This window comes from Cervus elaphus, chromosome 7 (assembly GCF_910594005.1).
Source record: "Cervus elaphus chromosome 7, mCerEla1.1, whole genome shotgun sequence".
Lineage (NCBI taxonomy): Eukaryota > Metazoa > Chordata > Mammalia > Artiodactyla > Cervidae > Cervus > Cervus elaphus.
This window is the reverse complement of record NC_057821.1, coordinates 35,788,474-35,800,445: the sequence shown is the minus strand read 5'-3', so window position 1 is coordinate 35,800,445 and position 11,972 is coordinate 35,788,474. Positions and strand designations below refer to the sequence as shown.

Genomic DNA, 11,972 nt, shown 5'->3' with positions numbered 1-11,972 from the left:
CAGCCTTGACGGACTCCTTCACTAATTTTGAACCAGTTTATTGTTTCTTGTCTGCTTCTAACTGTTGCTTTTTGAACTGCATACAGATTTCTCAGAGGACAAGTAAGGTTGGTCTGGTATGCCCATCTCCTTAAGAATTTTCCACTTTGTTGTGATCCACACAGTTTGGTGAGGTCAATGAAGCAGATGCTTTTCTGGAATTCCCTTGCTTTCTCTATGTTCCAGCAAATGTTGGCAATTTGATCTCTGGTTCCTCTGCCTTTGCTAAACCTAGCATGAACATCTGGAAGTTCTGAGTTCACAGAATGCTGAAGCCTAGCCTGGAGGAATTCAGCATAACCTTACAAGCATGGGAGATGAGTGCAACTGTTCAGTGGCTTGAATATTCTTTAGTACTGCCATTTTTGGGAATTGGGATGAGGATTGACCTTGTCCTTACCTCTGTCCACTGCTGGCTTTTCCAAATTTTCTGACACATTGAGTGGAACACTTTAATAGCATCATCTTTTAGGATTTTAAATAGGTTTGCTGGAATTCTATCACCTCCACTAGCTTTATGGGCAGCAGTGCTTCTTAAAACCCACTTGACTTCACATTCCGGAATGTCTGGCTCTGAGTGAGAACATACACCACTGCGATTATCTGGGTCATTAAGATTTTTTGTATAGTTCTTCTGTGTACTTTCTCCATCTCATCTTGGTCTATCCTGCTGTATTAAATCACAAAATACCAAAGTGTCAAAGTGATTTTGAGGAAGAAGAACACAGTTCGATACTAGGGTTGCTGATTTCAAATTGTATTAGAAAGCTATAGTAATCAAAACAGAATGATTTGCTTCTGGCACGAAAACAGACACATCAATCAACAGAGCAGAACAACAAAGCCAGAAAGAAACGGACACCCATATATTGTCGGTTAGCTTATGAAAAAGGAGCCAAGAATATCCAGTGGGGAAAGGACAAGCTTTTCAAAAATTGCACTGGGAAAACTGGATAGTTCTATGAAAAAATGAAACTGTGCCCCTGTCTTTCAGCATACACAGAAATCAACTAAAAAGGGGTTACAAAGTTGAACATAAGACTTTAAGTGATTAAACCCCTAGAAGAAAACATTGAGGTAATCTTCTTGCCATCAGTCTTTGCAACGAGTTTTTGGGTTTCACATTAAAAGCAAAGGCAACAACTGCAAAAACAAACCAGTGCCACCACATCAAACTCCAAAGAAAGGAACATCAACAAAATCAAATGCCAATTTACAGATTGACAGAAGATATTTCCAAATCATATATTTCATAAGGGCTTAATATCCAAAAATACATGAGACATACAACTCAAGGGCAAAAAACCCCAAATAATCCAAATTTTTAATGGAGCATAAGAACAGTAAGAGTTTCAATAAATCTGAAGATTAGACTGTAGGTGAGAGACAAAGCAAGGTTTTCCTTTTATAACAACAAAAGCCTGTACCTTCCTGACATTACTTTCTTCATCTCCACTCACTTGTTTGACAATTACAGTTCACAGTGTACATTCTTCAGTCAATAGAAATCACCGCACAGTGAGCTATAATATGTACTAAGAACAGTAGCACTTGGGGGAAAAAAAAACAAAACTAATATTTGCATACTTATTAATGATGCATATCAAAAGGAAGGTAATTTCCAGAGTTCACCAATCTATTGTTTTCTATATTTCATTTCAAAATTGAGCCACCTAGTAAGGAAAATGAGTTAAGAGATCTCACTAACATATAGATAGAAAATCAGTTTTAAATGGGAGCATTAATTGATTATAATTTGGAGGTAATTTATTACTACTGTTGTAACTGTAGTCCTTCTGGTTTTCTAGTGCATCAGGTTAATAATTTATTACCAATATTAATAGCAACATAGGAACACATAGTACTATAGTGATAGTGAATAGAGAAAGACATAGAATATAGTAGGCAAGAAGTGAAAGTGTGTGAAGTCAGCAATGGTAGTAAAGGACATTATTGCCTTGAGAGGAAGGAAGGTTCCCAAAGTTTCTTGAAACCCCAAGAACGAGCCAGATGTGAGGAATTAGCTTAATTTGTAAACCAGAAACTCTACCAGAAGAAATTTAAGTTCATAAAAAAATTATGATGCTAAAACCCACAATTTAGACAGAGAATAGGGTATGGTAGGGTATATAGACATTCAAAATTCTCCATTGCTTAGTGCATCAGGCACTCAAGGACCACCCTCACTGAAGTCTTTCTCTATTGCTCAACCTACAGGTACCACCATGCAGAAAGAGATAGCTCTACTCCACAGGCAATTGAACCCTACTTTTATGGCCTCGTGGCTTTCCTTAAGAAGCATTCGATGCAGCAGATTTCCTCCATCCCATCCCATCCGGTTGACTCCCCATGATCAACAGGACTTCTCACCCTGGGATCATTCTGCAGTCCCCATGGCTCCAGCTTCCAGCTTCCGTGGACACCAGTGGACTTACAACCCTATCCGAGGTATGAAAGGTAGCAGCATGGCTTGTCTATGTGGTTCTCACTCCGTTCAGACGGTCACAGGTTAGTTAGTTCACTCCCCAACAGCTTCAAATGACTCCCCCATTCCAGTGGACGGCCATGGACGCGGGGATCTCTCTCCTGCGCATCAGCTCCCTCAGCCCCAGGTGCAGGCTGGTCCCACTTGCTCTCCTGCTTCTTTCCCCTTCCTCCTTGTCCCTTCTTTCCTTTGTCCTACCGAGTTTTGTATGGATCCGGATATTCCTTCTCAGTAGTCAGGGAGTCCTGCCAGTATTCACCTGGTCTTCTGTGAGAACTGCTGTGTCTTCAGACGTTCTTGATGCATCAGTGGAGAGAGGTGTACCCCACTCCCACCTACCCCTCCGCCATCTTGTCCACCCCAATTTGTGCATGTATTAGAAACGAGTTTCCCTTCCTATTAAGTAACATTGCCATCACCACACATGTTTAAGTTTTGCTTTTTGAGGAGAACACAGGTAAGTTCCACTCTCTTCAGTTGAGTCAGTCATTCAGTCGTGTCCGAATCTTTGTGACCCCATGGACTGTAGCAAGCCAGGCTTCCCTGTGTATCCCCGACACCCAGAGCTTACTCAAACTCATGTCCGTTGAGGCGCTATGCCACTCGATGACGTCCACTCTCTCAGAGATTTTTTTTTTTTTTTTTAGATTCTTTACAATTGAGATCATATTGTATTTTTCTTTCTCTGGCTTAGTTTACTTAGTGTAATGCCCTCCAGTTTCATCCATGTTGCCACAAATGGAAGCATTTCTTTCTTTTTCTAATGGCTAAATAATATTTACCTATATATGTCACATCACATTGTTTAATTCATCCACCTGTTGAAAGATACTCGGGTTGTTCCTATACCAAGACTACTGTGAATAATGCTGTAGTGAACATAGGAATACAGATCTCTCATTGAGACAATGATTTCATTTCCTTTGACTATATATCCAGAAGCACGACAATGGATCCCATAACAGTTCTCTTTTAAATTTCTTGAGGAACCTCCACAATATTTTTCCATGGGAGTTGCACCAGTATACATCCCTAACAACAGTGCATAAGCACTCTTTTTTCTCCACGTCCTCAACAAGATTTGTCATTTCTTAAATTTTTGGTACTAGCCATTCAAACAGGTATGAGGTGATATCTCTTGTGCTTTTGATCTGCATTTCCTTTTTTTATTAGTTCTGCTGAGCATCTTATCTTATACCTCTTGATCTTCTATATGCCTTATTTGTTGGAAAATCTCTATTCTTTTTTTTTTCCCATTTATTTTTATTAGTTGGAGGCTAATTACTTTACAATATTGTAGTGGTTTTTCCCATACATTGACATCACCTAATTTTAAATAACCATTTTATTCTTAGATGCCATGCCCCTTTAAACTAACTAAGAGCAGAGAAAACCCAGTGAATGCTGATATGCTTAATTAAATTACCACTCTTCTGGTAAATTGTAAAAAGAATCATGTTCATATCTCATTCAGGAGGATAAAATCTCTATTTTATCAGTTCTCTTGTCCATACTCAACTCTTGCTCACTTCAGTCTTAAATTCTGCTAACTTAAAAAGGATGGACAGGAAAAGTAATATTAAAATCATGCTTGCAAGAGTCTATGATTTTATGCTTCTATTGGCCAAAGGTAAGGCTAGGAATAATTTCTGAAATATTACGATACATCATGGAAGCTTGAAGGTCTAGTTCTACTATCAAAGAGGAGATGTTTGGAGATGGTTCAAAACTAAGCCCCATGGATTGTCAGGATGTACTCCCGACCAGACAGATAAATTTTGTCCCTAAAGAGTCAAAGTCAGGAAAGGCAGACCTTGTTCGCAGAGCCAATGACGTTGTCTTGGCTGCTGACCAGGTAATATCTTGTTTTACCATTTGGAGATTTATTTGCTATTTTCTCAAAGAAACAACCGTAATGAGAAGATTAAAGATGCATAAAAGTAGAAGAGGTGTCAAGTTGCCTAGAAAAAATGCTAACCAGGAGAACCAGGCCTCCACACTGATAATTGTCAAAGATTTTACTGGTGAGTGTTTTATAGACAGAGCAGAACAAATGGATAAAACCAGTGCTCTAGGGTCACTGCTGTTTTGCAGTCAAAGACAAAATATTTTTCTCTTTAAGCAGAGTCATCACAGCTCCTGATGTGGTCCTGGTTACACACATGCAGACCAAGAGCCCACAGGCATGTGTGATGTGACATCAGGAAGTGGACAGATGACTGCTTGGTGCCCAGTCACCAATTACTTGCCCTCTCCAAGGCATTGCATCCTCATTAACATAACTTGATGATCATAGTGAAGATTGAGGCTATCTCACAGGGTTACTGTGAAACACACATTTTAAGATGTTTTAAAGCTTTTGGGAAAGTATCAAAAACATGCATGGGGTTATGAAGGTGAGTTAGTAGACCCAAGGTACAGTACCTTTTTCTCTGAGTATTCTCTCTGTACTCAACAGTAGCGATCAGTCAGTCATGTGTTTACTCTTACCCCAGCGTGATGGTAAACCACACAGATCAACTGTACACTTCTTGTCATTTTAGTATCTAAAATTCAAGCATTAGTCAATGTAGAGTGAAAAAATTACAAACTCCTAGAGGGCCTTGCTGGTCAGAGTCTGCAGAGTTCCAACATTAAACTGTCTTAAAAGAATGGCCTAAATTCCATATATATGCATTAGTATACTGTATTGGTGTTTATCTTTCTGGCTTACTTCACTTTGTATAATGGGCAATTTAGAAAGATGGTAACAATAACCCTATATGCAAGACAGAAAAAGAGACACAGGTGTATAGAACAGACTTTTGGACTCTATGGGAAAAGGCGAGGGTGGGGTGATCTGTGAGAATAGCATTGAAACATATATATTATCAAGTGTGAAACAGATCACCAGTCCAAGTTGGATGCATGAGACAAGTGCTCAGGGCTGGTACATTGGGATGACCCAGAGGGATGGGATAGGGAGGAAGGTGGGAGGGGGGTTCAGGATAGGAAACACATGTAAATCCATGGCTGATTCATGTCAATGTATGGCAAAAACCACTACAATATTAGCCTCCAACTAATAAAAATAAATGCAAAAAAAAAAAAAAAAAGAATAGCCTAAACACTCTGGCTCAGAATTAAGTTCCAAATGTTTGCAGAGCACAGAAGTACTTCTGGGAGCAATACAAAATGCAGGGAGTAACCTACTTCTCCAACTATCTATCTGTGCAAATATCATCATCCAAATTTACACAGAAGGTGCTCCTTCTTCCCCACCCCAGCTACTACAGCACCAACTCCTGCTCAGAGCAACAGGGAAAGAGAAGGCTTCCCTCCACAGGATGGAGTTGATAACCTCAGGTGACCCGATCAATTCAGAATGGCTCATGTTTTTATTTTAGCAGGGTCCTGCCTGCTCCTGCTGCTGGTCATGTCAAATCGGCTCCTTTGCCAAGGCAACTTATGCCCGTCCTGCGGTCCTGACACGTTTAAAATCCCCCTGAAATCCCTTAAAGCGCTGTTTACCCGTGCCTTCGGGCTGTCCCACGACATCAACAACCTTTCCACTATGATGTTCCTTGAGTTTGTAAGTACTGTGGTGGTGGTGGTTTAGTTGCTAAGTCGTGTCCGACTCTTATAACCCCGTAGACTGTAGCCTGTCAGGCTCCCAGAAGGTACCTCTGCCTAAGTGACTGGGCCATACTGTCCTTTTAAACAAGAAAGTTGCCTCAACCAAACTTCAATTAACATACTCTGTAGGTCAAAGATGCCGTCAGCTCATAAGATGTGGAAATCAAAGAAAGGATCAGTTTTGTGAAATCTGAAAGATTCCTTAGAAGTGCAATAACTTTTTCAATTTCCTTTCATTCATTTTCTTTTTTAAATTTCCAAAATAAATGATTTTGTATTTGTCAGCTAGGAATGCCATAAAAGAATACAATAGACTCAGTGGAATAAACACCAGAAATTTATTTCCTCACAGCTCTGGGGGCTAGAAGTCCCAGATCAGGGCACCAGCAAGGTGAGGTTCTGGTAAGAACTCTTTCTTCCCAGGATGGCTTCTCCGTGCGTCCTCACACAGGGTGGGGGTGGGGAAGAGAGACAGAGGAAAGGACACACAGACACAGAGACAGAAGAGAAAATTCTCTGGTGTTTCGCTTCATGGAGACACTAAACCTATTGGATGAGTGTTCCAACCTAAGAGCTCATTCAACCTTAATGGGCTTTGCTGGTGGCTCAGATGGTAAAGAATCTGCCTGCAATGGGAGAGACCTGGGTTCTACCCCTGGTTCTGGAAGATTTCCTGGAGAAGGGAACTGCAAGCCCCTCCAGTATTCTTGCCTGAGAAATCCCATGGACAGAGGATTCTGGTGGGCTATAGACCATGGCGTGTCAAAAAGTCGGAACCCTTTTCAAAACAGTGTACTTTGGCAATTCGAGCTCTAACACATGAATTTGAAGAACACACATTCAGTCCATAATACTACCTGACAGAAAGCAGTTTTAGGTGGGATTGGGGAAAAGGAAGCATGGTGATTTTCTGGTCCTTCACGGCCTCTCTGGGCTTTCTTCTCCAGGCTCAGAGTAAATAGCCAATAAATGAGAACTGCTTTGTAGTGAACTGGGTGGATGCAACATGTTAAACAAAGCCGAATCCTGGTCACAAAAATGAATATTAGTAGTTTTTTTAATGCTACAAATTATTGTTTTAAGATTTGCAGTGAATAGGTTTAGAGTTATAGTAGAAGGGGGTTTACAATTGGAAACAATTATTCTCTTTCTGATGAAGGTATTTGAACGTTAAATGTTAATTCTTTTAGGTCAATCAAGGAGCACAAAGTAGAGAAGACAGCTAATAAAAGGCGGTGCTAAAGGTTTCTATTAAATTCCCGTAGTTCTTTGTACTCACTAGTTTTTGTTTCATCCTCCATTTTTGACTTTCTATTTTTTTTTCCAACTCTTCCAAGTAATCTCTTCAAATGTTCATGACTTTCGCTAAAGATTAGTTTTTCTCTATCAATGTGTTAGCTAGATTTTTCTACTCTTATTATTCTCAGTCCATTGCTTAGTATTTCCTAAAACTTTATGCCCTGTTTTTCTGACGTACCATTTTGTCACCATAAACAATATTGTATTCTGCACCTGGGGCGAACACTAAGCTTTTTGGTGAGCTGGTTCAGAGAAAATTCAGAGTCATTACTGCGTTACTCCTTATAAGGATATATATTGGCTCTAATCCACAGTAAACAAGAGATTAAATGGTTAAATATAGGTGCATTCTAAGTCACTTCAATTGTGTCCACCTCTTCACAACTCTACTGACTGTAGCCCAATAGGTTCCTCTGTCCATAGGATTCACCAGGCAAGAATATTGGAGTAAGCTGCTGTACCCTCTTGCAAGGGATGCTCCTCACTTAGGGATCAGGCCTGAGTCTTCCTATATCTCCTGCATTGGCAGGAGTGTCCTTTACCACTACTGTCACCTGCTGCTGCTGCTGCTGTTAAGTCACATCAGTCGTGTCCGACTCTGTGTGACCCCATAGACGGCAGCCCCCCAGGCTCCCATCCCTGGGATTCTCCAGCGTCACCTTGGCAGCAACAAATATTTGTACATATGTACTATATTTGGTTCAAATAATAAAATAAATAAAGATAATAATAAAACAGAGAAGGGAAAAGTTTGAACTTAGAAAAGCTAGATGTAAAATCATTTTTATAGAAACAATGTATAGAAAAAGTAGGAAAAGAATGACTTTCAAATTTTGTGATGCCTCCCCATTAAAAAAATTACAAGTCTATCAAACATGTTAATGTTCTGGTAATGGTTTCATCTACTGAATGCCCAACAACCCTAACTAGTTGCCTGATCACTTTCAGGATGAAAATTATTCCCAGGGTAATCCGGAGTTTAATAATGCCACTGATTACTGCCACACCAATCCCCTCCATGCTCCTGAAGAAAGAGAAAAAGCCCAACAGATGAACGTGAGTCTTTCACCTGGGTTTTTCACTGGATCAAATGAGACAGTATGTAGCTTACCAGGCTTCAGATTATTAGAGGTAATGGTAACTGTATATGAAGAAAATGGTGGAGGAAACATAAGCAACTGAAGAGAAATTATATTATGCAGTTGAAGAATGAATGAAATCAAGGGATGACTAAAGATCTGTAGTAGCAAAATAAACAACAGATCTATAAATTGTCCATGCAGACAAGTTTAGTTCAAGCAATGCATTAGACACAGGATTGCAGCTGTTATACTGTACGAAAACAGGAAATGAATGGGCAAGTCCATGTGTAAAACATGATTGTAAAATTCATGAATATGTAAGAAACACACCCCAGTTTTGAGTACTCCCTGTTACTAGTGACTCATACGTGGGAGTCCTATACTGCACCACTCGAGCCAGCGCGTCTGCCTTTCAAGGCTCTCCTGATTCTGCTTCTCCTTCTCTGACACCTCCTCATTCATCATTCTCAATGACTCCTCTGTCACCTTTAATTCTTAATTTGTAAGTCTCCCCCACAATGGCCTATAAAACATTGCTTTGCTTCTCATGGCCGCAACAATGTTCTGAGGACAACACAGTTTACATATCAAGCCTCAATCATTTATGGCAGCTCCAAATTGTCACCGTTATAATCTCTCCTTTCTGATTTCCTGCATTATCCTTTGTCCTAACATTATTTAAAATACTTTCACATGCATCCTCCCTTAAAATACTATCTTCTCTCTGTACAACTTTCTTAATGATACCATCGTTATTTTCCTCTGTTAAGCTCATTAATAATGAGGATAATCAGGTAAAGGTAAAGGTCAAAGAGGAAGAGGAGGAGGGATTTTTCAATAAGCTTAAATTTAAAGCTTGTTGAGAGTTACTACATAGCCATATATTTTACAAGCACTTTATGTGCATTACTATATTTAATCCTACTGAGTACTCTCTTTTTTACCACTAAAACAGTTCATGATGTAAAAAAATCAAACATATTAACTAGAGATCTTCGGCCCCTGGGATTTTCATACTCAATTCTGCTAGTAGTAGTGAACTAGGGGGGAAAGCCCTCCATTGTGAATCCCACTGATGCTGTTACTAAAGACAACACTGTGCCATTTTCTGCCCGGACACATGTCAACAAGACAGACTCTTCTGATGCCAGCTTGGGGGCTGGTGTTGGGATCAACCTAGGAAAGAAAGCCTGTTTAGGAATGTCATGTCTTCTTCATTGTCTCTTTGTTGTAATATCATAAAACAAATTACCAATCAAAAATCAATACAAATGACTCATCTGATTCATTAATACGAAAGAATCACTGTGTGACAATGATGTGGGCATAGGTAGAATGCCTCTTTCCTGGGTCAGGTACTGCAGGCATATATTGACTTGCCATAAAATACTTAGATTTCTCTCATGCAAATATGAAAACATAAAGGAACTCACCGAGTGGTGGTAGAATATCAGAGGAAAAAAGAAAATTTTTCATGTTATAAATTAGAACTCATCAGAAGAATTAGTTCCTAAAATAACCTAGATTTTTAATAATTCAACTAAGTGTGAACTAATAGCTTACATTTTATAATTTTGCAACTTTTACAACCTTCAAAAATCTCTGCATACACATAAGAACAACCAAGAGTATTTTAGGTCAGCTGCTCTGAGCAACGATCACATGTTACCAAACCACTGAATTATGATTATTTTAATGAGACTGTTTCTTACATTTGCTTAGAATGAAGACCTTAGTAAGTGGATCCTCATGTTACTATACTCCTGGGATATTCCTCTGAATCATCTAGTCATGGACCTGCGAAATATAAAAGAAGTCTCAAATACTACCCTATCAAGAGCCAGAGAGACTGTGAAAAAAGTACAAAAACTTAAGCAACTCATAGAGAGGCAATTCAACCAGGTGAGCATCCTGCAGAGGGCTTCCTCGCTTTGTTCGTGATTGAAGGAGGTGACCTCTGTAATGTGTAAGGTATTTTGAAATAGCTCATTTTCTAAGAAAAAGATTCAGGACTTCTGTATTCTAGACTGGTACTACATAAAGCAGGAGCCTAGTCATTCATAGTGATAGATTCAACTGTAAAGGAATCAGAATTTCACTGCAAATTTTGGCATGTGCAGCCTTCCCTGCATTGCACACAATTCCACCAAAAGTTTGCCTCTTCCTGGGCACAGGTGGTTGAAATAATATCAAGAGTAAGAGAACTAGAGAACAGAATTTCCAAGATCAGCCTTTTCTTCAAAGTATCCTAGGACAGCTGCTCTTGAAGTTCTACTTGTCTTCTTTCTCTGTTCTCCTCAAATCAAAGGATGAGAGTGGGAAGGAAGAAAAGAGAAAGTAAAAACTAAACTTGAGTTATGTATCTACTTTTTGGATTGCTAATAGTGTTCTCATAGGCTGGCTCCAAAATCCATATTTAGACAGTTTTATATTTGTATGTATTTCCCAATCTTAATTTGATTATTACAAGGGACAAAGATAAGCAAATACTAATAAAATGCATAAGAAGTCATTATCTTTTGGGTATTCAGCTTATTTTTCCAGCTAGGAAGAAGATGGTCGATACTCACATTTACTGGACAGAACTTCAATCCCTGACGTCCAGAGATGAAAATATACGTCACCATGCATTTTTTATCCTGTTCCGGTGCCTGCACAGGGACACACGTAAAGTTGACATTTACACCAAGATCATGGCATGCCGAATCCACAACGTGTGCTAAATCCACATCCATCCCATCCAGCTCTGAGATGGTCCTAATGATCTATCCCATAGCAAGCTTCTTTGAAATTTACAGCTTTTTAATGCATGCTCTGTGAAATGGGTCTTCTCTTAAAAAAATAAACACAGACTCTTTAGAGATGTCAAAATCTAAGAGGGCAATTTGTTAACATTTCTTATTTTCATTTAATATAAAATCAAAAGAAAATCCACCCTTAAAATGGAGAGAATGAAGCTCCTATTAAAATTAGTCACAAATAGCAGAAGTTGACATTACAAAGAACACCATTAAAAGATTACGTAAGAATCACAGAAAATTATTCTGGGTCAATTTATTAGAATCAAAGTATTAGACAGTTGTTCATGGTTCTGGTCATGCTACCAAGAAGACTGAATCCTCAGGATTCTTTATGAAAGCCAGCCACGAACTGTCACAGTGTTACACCAGACAGGATCAGTGCTTCGCACCTTTGTACAAATAGCATGAGGTTTACTGAACTGTGTGAAGATTGTTAGGATGCTGTCTTAGTCCTTCTGGGTTGCTATAACAAAATATCACAGTCTTATAAACAATGGAAATGGATTTCCACAGCGTGGTCATGCAGGGTCCTTTCTGGTCACACACTTCTTATTGTATCCTCAAATGGGGGGAAGGGCTCGGGAGCTCTGTGTGTCTCTTATATAAAAGCACTCATCTCATTGAGGAGGCTCCATCGTTATAACTCCATCT

The 11,972-nt window shown here is 39.3% G+C and overlaps 1 protein-coding gene across 1 annotated transcript; it reads left to right on the top strand.

Moving 5' to 3' along the window:
* The first annotated feature begins 2,432 nt into the window (after positions 1 to 2,432).
* On the top strand, positions 2,433 to 11,243 carry LOC122697839 (placental prolactin-related protein 3-like). Its single transcript, XM_043908835.1, has 5 exons — positions 2,433 to 2,487; positions 5,914 to 6,095; positions 8,387 to 8,494; positions 10,243 to 10,422; positions 11,052 to 11,243. Exons 1-5 carry the CDS (start codon positions 2,433 to 2,435, stop codon positions 11,241 to 11,243), a joined length of 717 nt encoding a protein of 238 aa, XP_043764770.1.
* Positions 11,244 to 11,972: the final 729 nt, after the last annotated feature.